Below are 24113 nucleotides of genomic sequence, written 5' to 3'. Positions count from 1 at the left end.
CAGCATCCTTTCCCCACCTCTGCCCCCTGCCTTTCCCTCCCAAAGCTGGCTCCCCCAGCCAAGTAAGACAGGCTTGCGAATGGTCCTCAGGGATGATGCAGATGGGCCGGTGAGAAATGTGTGGGACGTGGCCTCTCAGTAGGAGGGATGACGGAACCGATGATGGACCTGAAGCCCCAGCTTGCAGAATAGACTCATTTTCACCAGATGTTAAGGTGCATGCAGGAATGAGACTCATCTAAACTACTGATGCAATCGCAGAGAAAAAACAAACATAACTAGGCTGGGGAATATGTGCCATATTTCTTTCATCAACCTTTCCTCTCTGAAACCCGAAATACTCGGTGTTGTACACTCCACACTTCCTCCACTGGTATTGATTTCCTGGTCTGAACTGTGAGTCCCCGGCAATGGCCTGTAACTTTGGGCTCTATGATCATCTGAAGCCTATCAGCCTCTGTAAAGTCAGGGGACCCCAGAAGAGAGAAGAAGGAAGACATCTGTTTGATTTTCACGCAAGTAAGCATCGTTAAAGAGTCAGGCAGAATTGTTCCACTTAGCCTCAAAGTTGAATCTAGAGTTGAATCTTTGGGGTATGTGGTGTTGTTTTGTTTCTTGAAAAACCGACCCTTTTTGAGGCTGAATGAAAAGGAAGTAGACAGTTCTGTGTCAGAGGCTTTCAAACCGGAGGGGACGGAATTTGGTGAGTTCCATTTAGTTGGTTAATGCCGATTGAACACCTGCTGTGTGCAGGGCACCACCGGGCTGCACGGCAGCTCAGCACTTCCTTAGGAGGCAAATATAGGCTCTCTCTTCTCAAGGAACTTTGGATCTCGTGGGGGAATCCAGGACAAGCCTAAATGTGTACGTACAAAAACCTACTTACACGGCTGACACTCTACAGAGGCGAGTGTGACAAGCAGCCGCTCGGTTACTTTAAATGATTTTTCAAAATTTTTATTCTTTGGCCAAAAAAAAAAAAAAACCCAAAAAAACTGAGCTCTTCATACCAAGGATGACTGCCGTTCTTTCAAACATCCATTTAATTGCTTGTGGTTTTTTTAGTTGTATTTTTAAAAATCTCCCTGGCTGCCTCTTCTCTTCCCATCTCCATATGTTATTCCTTTCCTCAATTCCAGATAAATAGTTTCTCCTTCTCTCCCACCATTCCTCTGCTTACGTATCTTTTAAGGATACAAACTTCCTGTGTCAAGCTTCTCCCACTAAAAATAAATAAAGCTTTTTAGGTTTCTCTTCGGATTTCTCCATGGAAATCCCCATTGTCAGAGAAGTACTAGAAAGGGCTTGTTTGTTCCCTACCCCTTCTCTTTCCTTAAACGTAAACACATACATCCATAAATACATAAACAACAAATAGTAGGAAGTCCCCGTGTTTACTTCTTTCTCAGATCATCACTTCCGTTCAGCACGCATCTGTATGTTGAGCATTTACTGCGTCTTGCGTGGGGCTTGTGGTAGGAAAAAGAGTGAGCCCGTCGCTTCTCCCGGCCTGTGAGTATGAAGCATGACCACCCATATCTGTGGAGGACTCACCCCACAGCACCTGTGCCAGGTGTACAGATGAATAATGAACAATCCACTGCCTCAAGATGCTTCCAGTCCAGCTGAGAAGCTGCCAAAAGTTTTTTCTCATTTTAAGAAATAATTATCAGGGCAGGGATGAGTGAAAGATGGAATCGTCAGGAGATAGATGTGGGACACAGAATAGGAGAGAGCCTCAGGGCAGAGTTCTGGAGGAAGCAGGATTCGAGTTGGAAACCTTGCCGTCCAGAGGAGTGCTTTCCAAAGAGGCAGACTGGGGGTGGGAGTGGCGGAGGCGGGGGATGCCTGAGGGTGTCCAGGGCCTCGTCCTGACCACTCTGGCGAGTCTGGAGGGTTCTGCCCTGTTTCCTCTCGTGCTCCCAGCGGGTCAGTGCCTCCCTCCCTCTCGAGTCCTTTCTTCCCTTCCTTTGACTCGCCCTCTTGAGCCCCAGCTGACTGGTGTGCAGCGCCCTGATTCCACACACGGGTTAGCTCACTCGGCTGGAGTGGGGTTCGGTGCTCGAGAGACCAAAGTGAATATTTTCATCTCTTTTGCTGAAGGCTGCTCCATTCCAGAGGCAAGATCCAAGAGTCTCATCCCTTGGATTACAAAGAAGCCTCCTTGTTATGATGAGAAAAACAGTTTCTGGGCAGATGAGCAGTGGTATCCTCGTCTGCAAGGACAGCCTACCCCTCTTCCACCGCCAGAAACGTCTTCCGGGCTCTAGTCTGCAGTGTGCTGTGCATCTGCCACCGTGAGGTCCCGGGGTGTCCCCCGTGGGCTCCATCCCTCTGTCCCGCAGGAGCCGAAGGTCCAGGGGCCTTTCAGAGGGTGTGTCCGCTGCCCTCCGGCAGCCCTTGATGTCAGCTGCAAAGAGGCAGCTTCATTTTCCCTCCGTGACCCAAGCGAGCACAAGAAAGCAAGCTTGAGTTTTGTTTGGTTCTGTTTTCCAGTTCCTGTAGGAAGAGGTGAATATTGGAAGGTTTTCCCTAAATCAGCTGCCCTTGGTTGGAGACCTGGCACGTATGCCCACTTTGTTTGGCGAAACTCTCCCGTCCTAACGCCTGCCGGAACCGACAACCAGCCGCCACGGGAGCGGCCTCCTTGTCCTGACCATGGCGGGTCCTAACAGACCGTGGTTCAGTCCACTCTGCAGCATGTCCTGTTGTAGGATTGGGTGAAGGATGTGTCCTCAGTCCTCTTCTGCCCGTCTGGTCTCCTGGCAAAGCCAGGACGGTGTGCACGTCCCCAGGGAGCAAAGCCAGCCTCGCCTTCCCCTGCTCATGCCTGTCCGCTTGGAGACGGGACGCATCCTGCACTTTGTGGGCCAGAACCTACCCAGTCGGCCAGGATGGCCCCTGACTTTAGTTGAAAACTTGCTTAGGTAGCGCATTAGCTGGCTTTGGCCCTTCTTTCTCTGTAATTCTATACGAACAGCGCAGTATCGGGAGGGAAGCCTCCTCTGAGGAAATGGGAATATCCCTGTGGCTGCAGGGGAAAGTCACCCCCCAGCGTGCATTCAGCATCTTTACACAGCGGATTCCTTTCCATGTATCAGGTTTCGGCTCCCGCTCTCTCAATTGGTAGTTCTCCAGTCAGTGACACCAAATGCATCTCCCTTTCAGAGAAAGCAGGTTTCTGTCTTCAGGCCCTGTCTTCCTCACCCCCATCCATCAGCCATAAAGAACGCCTCGGGATTTAGCCCCGCGAGCCACAGGATCAGCTGGTGCTGCTGCAATAAAGGAAATAACCTGAGGATGAGCGTTATCTTTGGTGCCGTCCACTTGCTGAGAGCTGGGCGCTCAGGGGCCTCTATGCAGGGCAGGCCCAGGGACCCCTGGGAGGATAGCATCCTGATTCTCCAGCCTTGTGCTGGTCCAGCCCTTCCCCCGACAGACGTTTCTGAGTACTCAGTACGAGCCAGTCGAAGCTAAAGGTTAACCAATGGAAAGTTTTACATTTAAATGGATAATTTGCACATACATAAGTAATAGTACCTTCTCAGTGTGCTTCCCCTGGGGTAGAGCGTGAGCTTTGAATTCACTGACTCAAAGGTGTGAAGGAGGCCCGCCTGCCTTTCTTGCCGGCCTGATGTCCCACTTTCACTCCACTTGGGGGTGACACATCACCACTCTGAATAAAGTGGAGGGGCTGCATCTACACCTGGTCCACGGGAATTGAAATTCCAAATTCCCTCCTAGCGCAGAGAAAAGAGGCATGGCCTCAGGAAGCCAAGGGTGACAGTGTGACAACATGAGTTAGGCCTTCCTGATATCAGCATACTTTCCAGGGAAGCTCCAAATGCACGGTTTTAACCCTCAGCTTCAGTCAGCAGACTAGCAACAAAGCAGAAGAAACAATCAACCAAAAGAACTAACGGGAACGTCTGAGGTTTTGTCTCCTTCCTCTCCCTCAGCCACCCGCCCCGGGCCTTTGTGCTGAGCCCCTGTTACTGCAAGCCGGGAGAAGGCAGAGCCCGGTGGAGGCATGCGGTCTGCACCCCCATGTACGTCACCACTGCGTGCGGAGAGGGGACCGTGTATGGGAGGGGCTTTGTGATGCCAACCGCGTCTCTCTACCCGGCTGGGAGTGACACTGGGCGTTGCCTTCTGATAAGTCATGGAGCTGTATGTCTTTGCTCTGTGCACTTCTTGGTACGTGTGTTATCTTTCACAAAGTTTTTTTTTTTAACTTTATAAGAACCTGGAGCAGGACATGTGTAACATGAATCATTATGTGTGCATAGTGCTGAAACCTGAGATTCCATTTCCCTGGCTGACAGGTGCTTCCACAGACACTTACTGAACATGTTCTTTGGCCAAAAGTATGAGTGTAAGACCTGATAACATTATAGTCCTTTGGGGTGTGAGAAAGCAAGATCCGGCTTTCTCCAGCAATCCTTGGCTTCATGGTAGAAGCCCCAGAGACCAGACTGAGAGATACAGGGCTTGGGACAGGCCAAGTAGACACAGTACAGTGATACGTGTCAAGAGGAAAAGGAAGGCCAAGGCAGTGTGCATGTCTTTGAAATGACCCATTGTGGATTCCAGGTCGTTCTTCCTGTGAACATTTCTTACTGAGGTTTACAAGGAAATTAGAGGCTGATGTCAGATTATCCTCCAGATTCCTGAGAACTGATTTCCAGTTTACACCAGCATCATTTAGAAGCCTTTGGAGATTTTAGGCATTTGAGTTCTAGATCCAACCTTTTTTTCTGGTATATAATCAAGAAGGTTAGATTTTGGCACTGCACTTCGCAGCATTGAAGCAGTGCTGGGAACCAAGGGTCGGCACAGGGGTGGGCAATGGGAGTGGAGAGATATATACGTTTATTTAGGGCACACCAGGAAAGTCTTATTCCGAGCCAGGATGTTCATTGCCAATCCAAATCCAAAAATCTTCCACTCTGATTCTAACATTGTACTGAAAATGGTCAGTTGAACCAAGGAAGCTCGCTTCCTTTGGGAGGCTGTCCAAGTGTGGCGTGAGAATGACGTCAACACCACAGCCAAACCCACAATCAACCGAAGTTGATGATATATATATAATCAACTTCCCATATGGATGTGATGCTTCATTCTGATGTCTTGAGCATTTCTGTTGGTGAGAGCTGGAGATATTCAATTACAGCAGAATCACCAGTGAGGGCCTTTAATCCTCATCAGCTCACACACAGTTTTATGGATATCAACAGTGGCCCCGAGGGAGAACTTCTAGAACCTCTCTGCAACAATTTTGTTGCATATGTAACATCAAGCTGGGACCACCACAGGCACGAGTGGGGTGTCTTTCCTGGCTTTCCTTCTAGAGTCAGAGCCATGGTACGGTCAGATGACAGTGCCATCCTCAGCTTATTACAGGGCTGAAATACTCTTCTGTGGGGTGTGTCTGGAGCTCTTAGGGTGCACAGCGTTTGGCTAGGCCGTTGCAAGGACAGTCCCCTTATTACCTTGGCTCAGTGCAGGCTCACACAACAAGGGGGCTCCTGGTCAACCACACCCTGTGTTTTGTCCCAGGAGCTCCATCTCTGAGTCCCTTTGTCTTTCACCTCATCTTTCTAGCACCCCAACGACAGAGCTGTTTCTTTCATATCTTCTGTTCACCGAGGAAGCTGTGTCTTTTTCAAAATCAAGTCCCAGGTTGACCTGAGATTAGCCAGGCCTCTCTTGCTATGTTGATCTCCACTTGGACCTTTCTGGATCCCCCAGACATGGTATGAACCCATGCTGTCTTCCATGCAGATCCTTTGGGCTTTGGGATCCAATTTCTCTAAAATAGCCTCCTCGTAGCCCTCAGATTTCTGCCATTTCTAGGGTTCTGTGTTGCTCTGATGTAATCCTTTGCCTTCTACTCCGGGTTACCAGCTCAAATAGTGGCTCCGAGAGCATGTCAGCATTTCCAAGTCTCCTTATTTTTGTGGTGGAAACATAAGATTTAACAACCCCTCTGAAATACAGTTTTACATTTTGATTGCTTCTGCCCTAGCCATACCGAGGTTACTGTCAATCTACATATATTTGTGGGAACAGGCTTTTTTCACTGCAGTTCAGTTCAAGTACACCTTATAATATCAGTGAGTATAAAATACCACGGACTAACAAAGTGTCTTGCTTCCAAGGAGTTCAAAATGCCTTGTAATTCTGCCGACCATAATTTATCTTCACAAGCTGCTGTAGAGGCAAGAAAAAAAAAAGGCAAGATTAATAATCACATTTTATAGATGGTGAAATAAAAACTCAGAGCAATTGAGTAACATTTTTGCAGAAATGCACAGTTCTTCCTGTGCTCTCTGATTAGTGTTGCAGATTTATTACCCAAGCTGGGAGTGGCCGTGAACCTTGCACTTGTTTTATTAGTGTGCTGTGTGGTTGATGGAGACATGGACTTGGCCGGGGAGGTTGGGTGAGGAAGAGACTGTACCGTGAAAGGCAATGCAGACTTAGAGCTGTGCTTCCCGGTGGGAGGAAGGGGGCGGGCTGCGGGTGGGCAGTTTTCTTTCTAAAGCTAAATGGTAGCGACTTAGTTGTTGGTCATATTAATCTTTGTACCTTTTTCTTATAAATAAATGAAGCAAAATGTTTAATGTGTATGCTTCAATATACTTAAACGGTTTTCCTAATGTCTCAACTTATAAGGAGGTAATGGACCTTAAAAATGAGGAAAAGGGATGCTCTTCACTGAACTGCTGTCCCATGGACTTAGACACGTTATAGACAAGCGATGCGCTATCTGTTGATTGCCTGCTCCATGCCGGGCCCTGTGCTACGTGCTTCCTGTGATGCTGTTTCATTTCATCCTCCTACCAACGTCAGGAAATCGGTCTACAGCCACAACCTAATGGCACTGGATTATTCTCCCTGTGAACACAGGATCTTGAGTGTTTCCTCTGAACTCGGGTGGCGTCCACACCTCAGTTGGGTGTCATTCCCCTATAGGGTCACAGGATCTGGACATCTGAGAATGCCTTATCAGCCACATACACTGTCAGGAGAGCCAGTGGAGTGAAATATCGAAGCTTAATCACTGGTGTGTCGAAAATGATAGTTGTCCATTCTCTTTCTATAGAAAAGTAGAATTTCCCATGTCTTGCTATGGGAATGTTGGAAAGGAACAATCTCTCTCTTTCTTAGGTGCAAATTTTGTCTGACACTTCATGTATGTTTAAAGTATTTTTGATGTTCCAAAATAGCACCAAAGAGCCTCTGTAAGACGATTCCACGGGCTGGTGAGTGAAGGGTGAGTCACTGACAGGACCTGGGCGGTTCTGAGCCCAGAGGGAAAGGCCGTTTCCCTAGCCAGCCATCCTACCTGCTGCGGAGCCGAACGGAGAACAGAAACGGCCCCCATGCAAGCAACTGGAATGTGATTTTTTTTTTAAGCATGTAAACTTTGAAGCAGAAAGGCCAAGTAGTCTGTCTTTTGTCATAGGAGGTGTTGCCAAGGAGAAGGTGCCAGCTTCAGGGAAAACTGGCACCTGCTGAGGGTGTGGGGTTGAAACAGAAAGATGCATTCCTTCTACAGATGTATAGTGAGCACCTACATGCCCCAGGCGCTGTGCTAGGTGCTGGAGGTACAGCAGCGACATGGGCGAGAAGCCAGGGAGGGACGTGCACTCACCCTGCCCTGTACCTGGAGGCCACCCCACCTGTCCACTTCTCCTGAGAAGCGCCCTGGGCTTTGCCTCTCCTCCCCACAGTACCCCCTCTTCCGTGTGCCGGGCTCGCGTTTTGTGTTAGCTGTAGGCCCGCTGTTGCCTCTGACTAGATGGTGAACTCCTAGAGGAGCCACAGGGTCTGGCTTCTGATCTTCAGCACCCAGCACGGTGCCTGGCACATAGTGGGCGCTTAGGAAAATGGCAGTTGAACTGTTCTGCTAGGTGAGTGAATGAGTGACGCTAAATTCTGGCATGGAATAACCCTTGGTAAGAGTGGTTTCTTCTTCACTGAAGAATAAACGCACCTTAGCAACCATCGAACGTGCTTCAGGTGTGCTAAACAAAAAGAAACAGATTTTAGACTTGACTTGGAACATCCAGGAGCTCAGAGCCTTATGGACCAACAGAACAGGGGCCAGGCATCTGCTAGGCCACAGCAGAAGGGTCTTCATTCCCCCAAGGATTACTGAGGGGCCAGAGAAGTGCCTTCCTTACCCGAGGGCTCGTGGCCTGGGTTTTGAGCAGATTATTATGGAGCATCTGCTGTGTGCCAGACTGAGGATCAGAATGCACGAGACAGGGCTTCCCTGGTGGTGCAGCGGTTGAGAGTCCACCTGCCGATGCAGGGGACGCGGGTTCGTGCCCTGGTCCGGGAAGATCCCACATGCCGCGGAGCGGCTAGGCCCGTGAGCCATGGTCTCTGAGCCTGCGCGTCCGCAGCCTGTGCTCTGCAACGGGAGAGGCCACAACAGTGAGAGGCCCGCGTACCGCAAAAAAAAAGAACACACGAGACACAGACTCTGCCCTTGGGAAGGTTTAGTAGAGGGCAGACACACGGACATATATCTCCAATAGTAGGTGGTCAGTTAATATTTATTGGACCGATCTGGTGGTTCGTGTCGATACGTTCATCACGTGGTCCACCAGCGCAGAAAACAGGGTGTGTTTGAGTGAGGAAGGAGGCAGGGAGGGGACAGGCTATATCAGAAATATGACCAACGTGTCATGCATGCAGAGAAAAGGACACAGCCTTTGAATGAGGGGGAGTTTCGGGGTAAATTGGAAAAGGTTGAAATCCAAGGCAGGAGGCCAGTAGGGAGTTACAAGAGAGGCCTGGATTGCAGAGGGCACCAGCAATCCCGCAGCCGTGGAGCTGAGAGGGTGGTGGCTTCAAGAGGGAGGTGAGAAGGGATGGGCCTCTGCAGCCCTGTGGTCCTGACCCTATATTCTCCTGGTGCCACCTCCAGCGCCCCCCACCCCCACCCCGCTACCTCCGCTGGCTTTTTTGCTGTAATTCGTTCGTGAGCCCCCTACAGGTAGGTGTCCTCCGTGCCTCGGTGCCAGCCCCGCTGTGGGTGCCGTGCTCGGCTGAGCAGGGCCGCATGCCCACGCCTGTCTCTGGGCCTCCACTTCTGCGGGTCCCGCCCGCACAGAGGCCTGCTCTTCCCCGGGCGAAAGCCTCGTGCCCTGGCTTCCATCCTCCTGTGTTTTGTGCTGCCTTAGAACTTTCCATCTGAATCACGTATTTCAGCACTTCCTTATATTTAATAAAGGTTTATTCAGTCAACCAATCCTTACTGATTGAGTGGCTGCTAAATGCCAGGCACTGTGCTGCACTGTGCTGCCCTTGTGGGCTGAGCAGGGGAGACAGACAGTAAGCAGGTTATTGGGAAAGTGCTGTAAAGTGACATTTATGGCACTGTAGACGGAGACTAACTGGTGCCGAGGGACGCCTGTCTGTGGCGGTGACGATTAGGCTGAGGTTTGACGGATGAGAAGGAGGCCACCACCTGAGAGGCAGCGGAGGGAGCATTTGAGGCAGAAGGAACAACACTGCATGAAGACTCTGCGTCCAGAAACTGGAAGCTCGTTAGCCTGGAGCTTATTGAACCTGGACAGTGCCAGGCTGGGCAGGGCCCGGCCGAGGAGGTCTCCGTGGGCCTGGAGGGCACTGAGACCTCATTCTAAGTGTGGCAGGGAGCCTCTGAAGGGCTTCAGGCCGAGGGACGTGTGACCTGTTCAGCCAGTAGACACTGGATTGGAGGAAGGGGTGATGAAGTGGAAAGACCAGATAGGAAGCTCCAGGTGAGATGGGTGGCCAGGGCCAGAGCAGTGGCAGTGGCAGTGGAGAATCAGGGGCCAATTTGAGATGTACTTTGGAGCTGCCACGTTGATGGATTGGGTGATGAGGATGGAGAGGGAGAGAAGAATCGAAGGTGAATTCCAGGTTTCCAACGTGAGTAACAGCGGGGTGAGGTGGTGATTCCATTGAGTGAAACAAGGACAGAGGGAGGAATTATTTGCAGGCGGGGTGGGGGGCGGGTGCAGAAGGGAAGAGTTCCCTTTCAAACGTAGTAAGTTTCAGATGATTGTGAGACATTCCACTGGAGATGCCAGGCCATCAGAAACATAAAGCTGGAGCTGAGAAAAGTCCAAGATGGAGATAGACATTTGGAAATAACACAAAATGGGATTTAAGCCTGTAAGAACAGATACAATGACTCTCTCAGTTTCCTAGCACTGCAGAAACAAGTACCACAAAATGCATGACTCAGAATAACAGATATTTATTCTCTCACAGTTCTGGAAGCTAGGAGTCCAAAATCAAGGTGTCAGCAGGGCTGTGCTCCCTCTGAAGCCTCTAGGGGAGGAGGCTTCTTGCCTTTTCTAGCTTCTGCTGGCTCCTGGCATTCCTTGGCTTGTGGCAGATCACTCCAATCTCTGCCTGCATCTTCACATGGCCATCTTCCCTCTGCGTCTGTGTCCAAATTTCCCTCTTCTTCTAAGGACACCAGTCACATTGGATTAAGGATCCACCCTACCCCAGGATGACATCATCTTAACTAATCTGTAATGACCTCATTCCCAAAGAAGGGCACATTTTGAGGTAACAAGGATTAGGACTCCAACGTGTCTTTTGGGGACACAATTCAACCCATAAGAATTACCTAGAAAAACAAAGAAAAAAGAGAAGAGAAGGGGTCCTAGGGCTTTGCCATCAGGTAGCAGTTGGATAAAGGAAGACAAGCCATGAGCAGAGGGGCAGGACAAACGCGGCAGTGTGTGGTGTCGTGAAAACCAAGACTGTGTTTCAAAACAAGACAGAACGGTCAACTGTGTGGAAGAAATGCGGCTCTCGGGGTCCAGAGCTTACAAGCCGACCAGGGGACATGACATGGTCCCTGCTGGTCTTGGCGAGCTCTGCACTTGCGTGAAGCAGAGGGGAAAGTTCAGTTAGAGGAGGGAGGGAAGATGCGTGAGGCAAAGCAGTGGAAGCTGCCGGAGACGACTCTTTAGAGGTTCAGCTTTGGAAGGAGAACAGAGAACTAGGGCAACAGCTGCAGGGAGCTGAAGGGATTAGGAGAGGTTTGGTGTTGGGTTTGGCGTGTTTCGTCCTTGCGTTCTGCTTGATTTTTTTTTTTTTTTTTTTTTTTTTTTTTTTTTGCGGTACGCGGGCCTCTCACTGCTGTGGCCTCTCCCGTTGCGGAGCACAGGCTCCGGACGCGCAGGCTCAGCGGCCATGGCTCACGGGCCCAGCCGCTCTGTGGCATGTGGGATCTTCCCGGACCGGGGCACGAACCCGTGTCCCCTGCATCGGCAGGCAGACTCTCAACCACTGCGCCACCAGGGAAGCCCGCTTGATTTTTTAAAACGGGAGATGCTGGAGCGAGTTTGTGTGTTTGGATCCACTCTGTTTTCATATCTGTGTGTGTGTGTGTGTGTGTGTGTTGTGTACGTTTTGTGCTCGACCTCACTTGCCACGTGTGCTTTAGTGCTGCCTTCCCAGCATTGGGGCCCCCATGGACAGGGCTGCGCCCTCTGTTTCTTTTGTCTCCCGGCCGCCCTGCCTGACTGACGCTCAAGCATTTGTTCACTATGGTCACGGCAAGAGAAATCCTCTGCTGTATATGTCACGGTACCACGAATCGCTGCCGTTTCCTTTTCTGATGGAGAACGGACTGAACGATTTTCACAGGCCCTGTCCGTGTAACGTCAGCCGACGGAATCCACGTCTAGTGTTTCTCTCCAAAGAACGTTGCTGGAGAGCCCTTTGCGGGACAGTCTTACTTGTTGGATTCTGCTACGCAGAACGTCAGGGAACAGAATCTGGGAAATGGGTTTCCAGAGGTTCCCAGTGGCCTGCTTAGGGGCTTGAGGACCAGTTGGTTAACCTGATCGGAAGGGCAGCCCCATGGTCACATCCAGAGATTCCCCATATGGAACAGCAGCAGCCTGTTCCTAAGCCCCAACCTGGACACTGGAGTGTCCACGCTGCAAAGGTCAGAGGGACAGGTCACAGGAAGAGGGGACAGAGGTGCCGAGATGCTTGATCCTGAGGCAGCAGTGGCTGCCACAGGAGGGGCTTCTCAGGACCAGACCAGAATACCTCTCCCAGGGAGAGGAGGCAGGTGGACACATCTGACTCTAGAACTGAGAGGGCAGAAAGCAAAGCAGCTTCTGACACATATGTAGGAAAAGCATGTTGTTCTCTCTCTAATGTTCTTTTCAAATATTCCCTTCTTTTCTAAAAGGTGTGTTTTCTTAAATAAACCAAAACCACCTCTGAAGAGATTGCATTACCAGAGGCAACCTGCAATAATTTGGTCAGTTACACACAATGATCGGGTGGCTCCGGAAGCCCTGGTGTGGGGTGGCAGCGCTGGACACAGTGACCTAGGCCAGTTGTGGGATCGGAGGCCCCATGACACAGGACAGTCCAGCAGTGATGTGTCATAAAACCACCCCCAGCATCCCCAGGGCATCAGTGCCAGAGGGCAAGAGCAGCCTCCCGTATTCACAACAGACCGTCAGCTACTAGGCTTGGAGGAGAAAAAGACCAAAGACAGGGCGAAGTGTCAGGCAAACACTGGCAGCTGAAGACTCCCAGCAGTGAGGGGATGGGGACAGGGCAGACCCATTAAGCAGCAGCTCGCCGCCACCCCCCCGCCCTCCGCAGCAACTCCCTTCTCCCAAGCCTGGGGAGACCCAGCCTTGGGCTTCAGGACAGGCACTCTTACCTCCCAGACGGTGACTGTGGAGCTCTGGAAGCACCAGCAGCAGTGCTGACTCTCCAGCTCCAAGGAAGTGAAGAAACTCCTTTTTACACCTGAAAAGTCAAAAGACTTGGTAGCAAGACACTTTGGTTCTTGTTTGGTTTTTTTTCAGTACCATAATGTAGAGAAAAAGAAGATTCGCATTGAGAGCAAATTTAAAGGAGCAGGTGGGGGCTTCCCTGGTGGCGCAGTGGTTGAGAGTCCGCCTGCCGATGCAGGGGACATGGGTTCGTGTCCCAGTCCGGGAGGATCCCACATGCTGCGGAGTGGCTGGGCCCGTGAGCCATGGCTGCTGAGCTTGCGCGTCCGGAGCCTGTGCTCCACAACGGGAGAGGCCACAACAGTGAAAGGCCTGCGTACCGCAAAAAAAAAAAAAAAAAGGAGCAGGTGGGGAGATGCTTTTTAAGCAGGGAAAATTCAGCTTGAAGCTCCAAGTGGAGGTGTCTCTGACGCCACCTTCCCTGCCACCCCCCGCCTCTCGTGCTAGCTGGGCGAAGATAACGTAGGCAGAGAAAGGTGTCCCCGCTCCCTGCGCTCCACTCCAGGCTGCTGAAAGGGTGGAGAGTAGCATCTTCCTGTATCGCTTAATCAAGGGGACAGTTCAGAGAGAAAACAGAAGTTGGGCTAATGTATCAGCAGAGTGCCTCGAGCCACGTTTTTTAAAAAAAACATAAACTGGGTTCGTATCTCATACTCGGAATGTGATTTTCTCCAAAATGTACCCCTAGTGATCATGACCAATTCCTAGAAAAGAAGAGGTACTCTGTGGTCTTTGGTTTTGATTACCAACTGCATGTGAAATTTTCTCGTTGAGTTTAGGTGATTTCCTTTAGAAGTTCCAGCATGTAACCTGGTTTATCATGTGAAGGAACATTAATTTCTACAGTTAGGAAAGGGTTTATAATGGAATTCTGATTGCTACCCAAACTAGGTATCGCGAACAGGGTTCTATAATTGTCATAGTAGAGAACTTTTTAGAAGCTAATGAAAAAACACAGTGTTTCCTTGGGAAAGTGATACAAACTCCTAAGGATTGTTGACATAAACAGATATTGGATTTAATCCCATTCTGGGTGGAGGCAACTTGTTTTATATATATTACTGAAAATAGAATACCTGTACTTAAGAATTCCTTTGTAAAAACTGGGCACTCTGAAGGTTGGTTTCCTGAATTTTCAGCTACAAAACATAATTCCCCAAGTGTCTCTGAAATGATACTTAGCTCATCTGGCTGGAGTGTAATGGTAATGAAGTCAATAGCTGTGGTTCCCTGGGGGTCTGTTCTAGAGCCACAGACCTTCCCTTCTTCTCAGCCAGTCATTCAGCCAGGCTCCCTGCTGATGGGGAGGACCAAGTCAAAGGATGGAGGGGTCATTTCAATCCAGCTCGAGAATGACAGGCCCTTCAGGGGGTCAGTAATGGTACCTCGGGTTTGAAAGACTGGATTTTATGTACAATTCATGTAGAAATAGCTGCCTGCATTTCCAAATTGCTAATGATTTTTTTCCATTCTCCTCTTCAGGGCCCCTGAGATCATCCTTGGTTTACCGTTTTGTGAGGCAATTGATATGTGGTCCCTGGGCTGCGTCATTGCAGAGCTGTTCCTGGGCTGGCCGCTGTATCCAGGAGCTTCAGAGTACGATCAGGTGGGTCCGGAGAGCACAGGTGTGCACAGCAAGCCCTCATTCTTCATCTGGATTGGCACCTCATTTATAACCTGACGTATGGACGGGGCTACGCGGTGTTATATTGTCTCCTGAACCTTGCTTCCTTTCACCTCACTTTTCTTTCTTTATTCCTCTTTCTTTCCCCTTTTCCTTTGATTACTTCTTTCTCTTCCTATAAAATTGTTGTTTTTCTCCAAGACACTAGAGCCATTAGTGTCCCACAGGTATGATGACAGGAAAAGCCCTGACCTCATTCTCATCTTTTCTTGCAGATTCGGTATATTTCACAAACACAGGGTTTGCCAGCAGAATATTTATTAAGCGCAGGGACAAAGACAGCTAGGTTTTTCAACCGTGACACAGACTCGCCGTATCCTCTGTGGAGGCTGAAGGTAGGAAGAGCGTCCCCTCCAGCACCCAGCACGCAGGGAAGAAGTTCCCGTCGGTGGGGAGCCTTTGACAGCGGCCCGTTGGTCCTGGACCTGATTGTGATTCGGCCACGGGGGAGGCGCAACTGTGGTTGATACATGGTGGGGATGAATCTGAATGTTCAAAAAGCACCACTTTGCTTGACCTGCTGCCTTTTGCGGCTCAAACTCTGATCGCTAAACTCCTGAGATTTAATCCAGGGCATCTTAACGACCTGTCTGGTTGGTTACTAGACAGAGAAATGAACCACCCCCTGCCCTCAAGGAGCTCCCAGTCCAGGGGGAGCCTGAACCTGTGTAGCAAGCCCTGCCTCCTCTCCGTGACCAGCGCTGTGTTCCCGGCAGGAACAGAGCGTGGGAGGCCAGAGGAGGGAGCCTTTAATCCCGCTGTGGCAGAGGGTCGGGGAGGAGCATTCGAGCCGGGCCCTAAATGATGAAGAGGGCCTTCCAGGCAGAGGAAGCAGCCTAAGCAACACAGCATCCGAAGGCTCCGGGGAGGGGTCTGCTGGTCCTGGCCAGCAGGTGGTGGAGTGCACCGTTGCACACCGTAAACTCTGGTGGTTTGACTTTAACAGAAACATATTTTGCTTTCACTTTGACTTGTGCCTAGTAATTAAAATTAATGTTTTTTTCCTGGGAAGGAGAAAATAATACAAGTCTTAAGTGTGTTTTGTGTTCATTTTAGGTGCTTCTTTTTTTGCAAGAGTGTGGGTGGGTGTTTTTTTTGACAGAAACCACGCTATATTCTAATACATTTAAAGATAATGTGTGGCCAATGGTGGCAAAAGACTTTGAAAAGAGATCTGGAAGCTAAACAAGGGTCTTAGGTTATTGACGGGAGGCTGGCGTTTGGCAGCTGTGAGGGTGAGCAGCTCAAGGTCAGGTCCGGTGAAAAAGAGTCCCGGTGGGGAGGAGGCCGAGGCCGGGCAGGGGCAGCGTTCACTTCTACGTCTTAGTTAAGAACCTCAGGCCCACTTGGCCAGCTGTTCCCAGATCGAAGCCTGGATCTTAGCAGCTCCAGGTGTGCTGTCCTTGAGTGAGATCTGAAGGGTTAATTACCTGTGATCCATGAATGAGTCCAAAAATCCATAGTAATTGGAAACAGCAGCTTCCTAGACTGAGGCCAGTTCGGGAACTGGGTGTGTGTGCCCCGGGCCCAGGCGGAGGGGACACACAGAACAGACTCCGGAGCCAACTGCCATTTACTGGCCCTGGGACCTTGGCAGGCTCCTCAAGCTTTCTGTTCCTGTTTCTCCCTCTGGAAAATGGGCTGGCACCTGCCCTCCCTAAGATGGTTGTAAAGGGCATTACATGAGTTCACGTGCTTTAGAATAGTGCCTGGCACATAGGGAGAGCTCGATGTATACGAGTTTGATAAATTAAATTAAATTAACATTGTAAGACAAGTGGAAAAAGGGCTTCTGCTTTTCCACATATGGAACCTGACCTTATTCCTTAAACTTAGGGGAGAATGCAGGGCTGTCAGGGTTGTGGCATATCTTGCTCATCTGGGGATCCTCCAGACCTGACTCCGAGCAGGCCTCCAACAGGTGTTCATGGGAAGGAAGGAAGGAAGGAGGAGGGATGAGTTAGTGTGGAGGCTGAAGAGAGGAAGGAATTCGCACACAGGTCACTTTAAGAAGAATCCTAGACTCCTTCTCTGAAAGGTGGGAAAAGACCCTCTGGGAGAAGCAGAAGCTGGCAGGTTTGAGTCACAGTGACTAGGAAATAATTCACATTACCAATGGGCTTTTGCCTCTCTTGACCAGACACCAGATGACCATGAAGCAGAGACGGGGATTAAGTCAAAAGAAGCAAGGAAGTACATTTTCAACTGTTTAGATGACATGGCCCAGGTAAGCTCCGTGGGTGAGTATGCAGTGTTAGCCCTTTAAAAACCAAGCACAGCAAGACTTCTGGGAGAGCAATTAATATAGGATGGCGGGTAGAAATCCACATTACTCAACTGTGGTGGTTGACCTTGACCTTAAATAATGATATGCCAGCCTTAGGAAGAATACCATTGGGTTTGTGGAACATTTTTAAAACCTTACACCAGGACTTCCCTGGTGGCGCAGTGCTTGAGAATCTGCCTGCCAATGCAGGGGACACGGGTTCAAGCCCTGGTCTGGGAGGATCCCACATGCCGCAGAGCAGCTAAGCCTGTGCGCCACAACTACCGAGCCTGCGCTCTAGAGTTCGCGAGCCACAACTACTGAGCCCATGTGCCACAATTACTGAAGCCCGCGCGCCGAGAGCCCATGCTCCGCAACAAGAGAAGCTGCCGCAATGAGAAGCACGAGAAGGCCGCGCACCGCAATGAAGAGTAGCCCCTGCTCACCGCAACTAGAGAAAGCCCGTGTGCAGCAATGAAGACCTGACGCAGCCAAAAATAGAAAAATTTAAAAAACCTTACACCAGCTCTTTAAAAATGGCTTCAGTTTATTGGTTCCCAATTGTAAAATAGTACTGGCCAATCATACTGATGTCTTCATGAGAAGACTTCAAGCCCATTAGTACATTCGAGTTTAATACCCACGATTCGTTCCCTAGGGCTACCTTAACAAGGGACCATAAACTGGGTGACTTAAGACAACAACATTTATTCTCTCGCAGTTCTGGAGGCTGGAAGTTTGAAATCACAGTACCAACAGCCCATGTTCCCTCTGCAGGCTCTAGGGAAAAACTGTCCATGCCTTTCTCCTAGCTTCTGGTGGCCCCTGGCAATCCTCGGTTTCCCTTGACTTGTATCTGCATCCCCCCAGTCTCTGCCTCCTCCTTCATGGGTCTTCATCCCTGTGTTCCCTCTTGTCTCTGTGTCCCAGTCTCCCCTCTGTCTCTTATAAAGACGGCAGTCATTGGATTTATGGCCCACTCCACTCCAGCATGACTGTAACGTGGTTGCATCTGCAGAGACCCTATTGCCAAATGAGGCCCCATTCACAGGTACCAGGGATTAGGAGTTACATCTTCTGCGAGAACACAGTTCAGCCCACTGCACTCAGTCGCTCTCAGCTCACTGGAGGGACCACAGGCTGTCACCTTTGTGCCCAGAGAAAATTCTAGAACGTCAGCTATTTTTAGGGTAAAAACTAGTCTGAAATTAGGGCAACCCAAAGTGAGTTTTTCTTCAAAGCAATGAAAAGTAAAGCTACAGACCAATAAACACTTAGCACACCTCTTATGGAAGAGAAGTGTAACCAAAAATCATGACTCTGAGTAAAGTGTACTTGTCAGTTGATTAGAAGCTTAGATTGTCTGAGAAAACCGAAATTGCTTTCCCGCGCATGTCTTGGAAAATATAGAAAGCACCACAAAACAAGGCTTTTAAAGGCCATCCTAGTATAAAGTTGCTCTTGGAAGAAAAATCCTGTGTTCAGATGTCCTGCCTGCCTTGGCCAGAGGTGATCCCAGCGAACCCAGGGACTTGAATAATTGGGGCCCTAGTTCAGGACCTGCAAGAGGACCGACACCGTAGGTGTGGGAAGAGGGTGCTGAGGCCCCAACATCGCCCTCGGAAGGTTAAATAAATAAACCTTTTTGCATCTTACTTTTTACTGCTTGGTTGTAATTATTGTTTTTTTTAACTGTGAGGAAATACACGTAGCATAAATTTTATCATTTAAACCATTTGTAAGTGTACCATTCAGTAGTATTCCATGCACTCACATTGTCACGCACTCCGTCTCCAGGACTCTTTTCATCCTGTGGTTCTTTGCAGTGAGGCGTGATGTGAGGTGCATTTCCGCCTAAGTGATGAACAGGAGCCGGGTACCCCCGGCACGTTTATACATTTGCAGGTGCCGGCAGTGGCCTCTCCCTTCCCCGCGTGCCCTCCCTCTGTCTCTCCTGCAGAGAGAACAACCGCGTCCGGTGGGCAGTGATGACCCGAGGCAGCGTCTCCCACGGGGCAGACACAGCCTTCCGGGGTTGGGAAGGGGTAACCAAGAGATTAGGATGGAGCTACAGGACGCAAAATAAGAGGGGTCAGGGGGAGGGAGGCCACGCGGGGTCTTGGTAACCTGTCCCCACTTGCTTTCAGGTGAACATGACGACGGATTTGGAAGGGAGTGACATGTTGGTGGAAAAGGCGGACCGGCGGGAGTTCATCGACCTGTTGAAGAAGATGCTGACCATAGACGCTGATAAGAGAATCACTCCGATCGAGACTCTGAACCACCCCTTTGTCACCATGACACACTTACTCGATTTTCCCCACAGCACACAGTAGGTGTCCCATGCGATGCTTTTTTATTCCAGGGCTCGGCAGACTTTTTCCTGAAAGCCCCAGATAGTAAATATTTGAGGCTTTGCATCCGTACGGTCTCTGTCTGGCCCAGCGGCCCAGCGCTGCCATTAGAGCTGAAAGCAGCTGTAGACGATACATAAACCGATGAGGGAGGCTGTGTTCCAGTAAAACCATTTATCAAAACAGGTGGCGGCCACATTGGGACCCCGGGCCGAAGTTTTCTTGACACCAAAGAAGGGGAATGGTGGAGCGTGAGAGGGCACAAGGCCGGGTGGGCCGGACCCTGGGGGTCTGTGCACGAAGCGAGGTGCTCAGAATGGCAGTGTCTGTGACGCAAAGCCACGTGCGGGGGCAGAGGTCACGAGTGGACTCGGTCCAGTTTGGATCTGGGTGTGTTCTTTCGTTTGTTCATTCATTCATTCGCTGTGCGGTGTGCTGTGCCAGGGGCTGGAGTATGTGGGGAGTAAAGCAGATGGGACCCCTGCCTGCTGGAGCTTACAGTCTATAGGAGAGAGGAAGGTACTAAACCAGCGGTCCCCACATACCCAGGATGCTATCAGGGGTCACATAGGACGGGGAGAGCATGTAACAAGGGCGCCTTGCTTGGGGCATGGCGGGGAAGACCCGAGGACAGGACCGCCAGGGGAGAGGGAGGTGCCTGGTGGAAGGGCCGGCGAGAGCGGAAGGGGCGTTGCTGTATGGAGACTCCAACACGGGCAGGACCAGCACAGGAGCTGGAGGACAGGGGGAGAGATGAGGCCCCAGGATAGGCCAGGGGCGGGCCTCCTGTGTTACGGATTTCAGCCTTTCTTCTAAGAGCAGCGGGAAGTCATTCAAGGATTGACGGCGGGGGAACGGCTGCTGAGAGTTGTGTGTAACAGAGATGTGTCTGCTGTCGCTTGATCAAGTCAAATAAGCCTGGAAAAAAATGCCCATCAGATTTGGCAACTTGGAAGTTGTTGGTGACTTAGTGAGAGCTGTTTCAGTGGATGGTAGAAGCAGAAACCAGTTTAGCAGGTTGAAAGACTGAGAGGTGAAGAAATCGATAGGACCCTTTCAAGAAGGAAGGCTGGGAAAGGGGAGGGAAAAAACAGAGGGGGGACTAGGGAAGGCCCAGGGGTGGGGTTTCCTTTCATATGGAAGGGGCTTGAGCAATTTAAGATGCTGATGGGAAGTGTCTGGTAGTAAGAGCTTAAGAGATAAAGGATGCTCAGAAGATGTTTCCCAAGGTAGTAGGAATGACCGGGATTCAGAGGGCAGGTGGTGGACTAGGCCAACCGCATGGGACGGGCGGATGGAGGAGGGGCGTGTGGCTGGGGCAGGGGAGGAGAGGTGCGGGGCTTCTTCAGCCGGCTTCTGTCTCCTCCTGCTGAGAGCAAGGTGGTGGTGGTGGTTTAAGGAGGGTAGAAAAGTTGAGGTAGTGGGAGGTGGCAGAGTAAATGGAACAGAGAAATAGAGCAGAACCGTTGAGCGCGGAGGTTGGACATGAATAGCGCGGCTGTAACTGAGCCCCCCAGGTGCAGGCGTGGAGAGACATGGAGGGATGGAGGTAGCTGGGTCGGTCAGGTGGAGTGTTGCCGGGCTGCTGAGAGAAAAAGGTTGACACGGAGTTAGGCGTTGGCAGTGGAGCAGCTGAAATCCAAAGTGATGGCTACGGGAGGCTTAGCCAGAAGAGAAAGGAAGTGAAGATGGGAGGGGTCCAAAGAGACTGAGTGGTCTGATCAGCTCCAAGATCGGTTCGTGTAGTAATAGTCGAATAGGCCAGGTGGGTAGAAAATGTGACCAGATGGGAGGCTTGAATTTCTAGGCTTGAATTTGGGGGAAGCGAAGCAGTTTCCGGTTGGACAGTCTAAGGAATGGGTGGCTGGAATTGACCACAGGTCACTGGAGGTGAGAAGGAACTAAGAAGCCGGGACGTCTGACGAGCAGTCAGGGTGACCTCTGAAGTCTCCCAGGTGGGCAGGACTGAGCTAGTGGCCCCGGCCTCGGCGAAATGAGGAGGAAAGGACCACTGAGTGGCTGAGTGTCTTAAACAGCAGACATTTATTTTCTCATCATTCTAGAAGCCCAAGATCTAGGCGTTTGGCCGAGTTGGCTTTTTCTGTGGCCTCTCTGCTTGGCTTACACATGGCTGGCTTCTGCCTGTGTCTTCACATGGCCTTCCTTCTATGCTGTGTCTGTGTCCTAATTTCCTCCTCCTTCTGAGGAATTGGATTAGGGCCCACCCTCATGACCTCGTTTTACCTCTTTAAAGATCCCATCTCCAAATTCAGTCACATTCTTAAGTACGGGGCGGGGGGGGGGGGGGGATTAGAACTTAATGTGAATTTGGGGAGCACAGTTCAGCCTATAACAGAGAGGAATGAGAGACAGCACTTCAGCCTCTCGACCCCGAGGCACTTGGGGTGTGAAAGAATAAACAGTCACCTCCCTGGGTGTCTGCTGGGAGAAGCAGGGTGCTCGAGAGAGCAGCAGCTTTTAGATAGGGTCAGGAGGGAGAGGGAACACACGGGAAGAGGCCGCAGATCAGAGACCGCTGCAGGTCATCAGGGGCCCTGCCATGGGCACAATCAGATTGGGCTGATTAAGGCTGGATTTGACCTTAACCAGCATAGGAGAAAGGATGGTGTCGCACCTACCATAGACGGTGCTTCCTCAGTTTTAAGTCTGTTCCTTATTAGCTGTTGTTGAGCAAGTCAAATTGTATTGCAACAACCAGACATTGCCTCTAATTTAGAAGCACGTTTGAAACAACCAAACTCCTGTATAAAGAAGGAACTTGGACCCATCCCTTGCAAACTCTCATTACGGGATTTGTCCTTTTTCTGGGTGTGGTAGGGGCAAGTCAAGGGGTGTCAGTCTATACCACAAAAGAAAGTCAAACTTGGTGATTTACTGGATAGGGCCCCATAAGATGAGTCTTTGCGTATTCGGGGTGAAGTGAGATGACTGAGAAACAGCTATAGATAGGAGATGGAGGGGTGCTGACTAGAGGGCCCCCGTTACCATCTGCACCAAGTCAGTGAGACAGTCCCCTGCATAAAGTTGGGGGCTTGGTTGAATGACCTCAGGGTGCTGTCTGTCTCTGGGTTCTGTAAGGAAACAGATATATAGGGTGCTTCACTGTGTGGGATGAAGACCAAGCGTGGAATCCACGGGCATCAGCTTCCAATTCAAAACTTGGTGTGAGACCAAGAGAAGCACTGACAACTTAGATTTCGGAAAATAAGCCTCGGGAGGAAAGAAGGGTCTTTGCTCATACCCAGGCTTACCCGAGAGTAGGCCTGGTCCCCAGGTAACCCTAGAACTTGTTGGGCAGACCGTGGAGAACTCTGGGGCTAGAAGAAACCTCCAGGCCACCACCCCCCACTAGAGACCCCACCTCTGGGGCTCGGCCAGGGTTACCCCAACATCCAGATTAACAGGTGAAAGAGACTCCATTCATTTCTCCATGCCAGGATTCTAGTGCACAAATTCCTTAAAAACCATTCTCAGAATTAACGTGAAAGTGCTTTCCTCTAACTGAAACTAAATACTCAGACCAGGGCTTCCCTGGTGGTGCAGTGGTTGAGAGTCCACCTGCTGATGCAGGGGACGCGGGTTCGTGCCCCAGTCTGGGAAGATCCCACATGCCGCGGAGCGGCTGGGCCCGTGAGCCATGGCCACTGAGCCTGCACATCCGGAGCCTGTGCTCCAGAACGAGAGAGGCCACAACTGTGAGAGGCCCGCGTACTGCAAAAACAAAACAAAACAAAACTCAGACCATTTCAGTTAGAAGATTCTGAGTCTAAAAGCTTTGTGTTGAATTGTCAGAAAACCGTTGATGCATTAAATACAGTCCAAAAAGAACACAAAATCTATTGTTTTATTCCTTCAGCCTCCACATGAAAGCACTTAGCAGTGGGCTTGATACTTAGTAGATGCTCAAAACATGTTGGCATTACCAGCATTAGTAATAGTGTTTCTAGCTCTTGGTTACTGGAGATACATTTTCCTTCCTCTCCAGGGTTGTCAGTCAGTAAATGTTTATTCAGTGTGCATTGTGTAGCCAGTGTAAGTAGTCATTAACTCAGAAAGAATGTCTAAGTCAGTTCAGAACATCTTTCACGGAGAGGATGTTTTGGGATAGCCCACAAGCACCTGCCTGGCCCAGAATATAACTTACCTATAGTATGTGGAAACAGTATGCATTTGTAATCTTAAAATAGTAGAATTTTATATTGTTATTAAACTATTTATAATTAAAATAAGTGTTTTAAATTGAAATGTAATATTCATTTTCTTGAATATTACCATTTGAGGAAAATTAAGTTTAATTAGAAGAAGACACAAGTGAATGAAAAACGATGTATAAATTCTAAAGGACACTATACGGTGGATTTTCAAAAACTTGGTCAAGGCCACTCGTGGCTTTCCTTGTCCTTGATGCTGGTGTCAGCAACACTTTTATACTTGACTTTCATAATTAGAGTTTTGTTTTGATTCACAAATGCAATGGAGGAAGAAAAAGAGGAAGAGAAATTTTACTTCATGTAACTGGGCAAGAATTAGAAAGCTGAAAGGCAGAATGCAGGAAGGTAAAGAGAATGTACATGTGTATGTGAAGACTGCCAATAATTAGCTCTTGATCTTGACAAATTACCCATCCTCTGTCTGCTTCAGCCTTACTCATGAAATAGGGCCAACAGTCGTATCTCTTCCCTTCGTGGTTGCTGTAGGACTGAACGAGACAGTGCTTGCAAACAGCTACCACGCTGTCAGTAAAGTTAGCCACTAGCAGTGATCATTAAAATCATTGCTCTCATTCCATACACAATCCAGGGAGGAACAAGAGCGGCAAGAGGTCCCGATGCTGGGTTGGTTAGTTCCTTGGCTGACCCCTAGATGGTGCTGGTGCCCTAGACTAGCTGGAAAGGGTGAGCGCGAGGAAGGTGGAGGCAGGTCATCACCTGCTGTTCAACGCTCCCAATCAGAGAACTTATGTTTGTTTATGCGCCAGAAACCACCTTGAAAGCTGA

The 24113-nt window shown here is 50.0% G+C and overlaps 1 protein-coding gene across 5 annotated transcripts in view; it reads left to right on the top strand.

Moving 5' to 3' along the window:
• The window catches only part of HIPK2 (homeodomain interacting protein kinase 2), a 187502-nt gene that overhangs the window by 125522 nt on the left and 37867 nt on the right, over nt 1–24113 (top strand). For all 5 annotated transcript variants that reach the window (XM_081244933.1, XM_081244935.1, XM_081244934.1 and 2 more), the window contains 4 exons: nt 14274–14397; nt 14691–14810; nt 16616–16702; nt 18889–19073. In XM_081244933.1, coding sequence (XP_081101059.1) covers nt 14274–14397; nt 14691–14810; nt 16616–16702; nt 18889–19073 — 516 coding nt within the window. The remainder of the gene's footprint in view (nt 1–14273; nt 14398–14690; nt 14811–16615; nt 16703–18888; nt 19074–24113) is intronic.

The sequence above is a fragment of the Mesoplodon bidens genome, assembly GCF_964165515.1.
Source record: "Mesoplodon bidens genome assembly, chromosome: 9".
In the NCBI taxonomy this organism is placed as follows: Eukaryota; Metazoa; Chordata; class Mammalia; order Artiodactyla; family Ziphiidae; genus Mesoplodon; species Mesoplodon bidens.
This window is presented reverse-complemented; position numbering and strand designations above follow the sequence as displayed.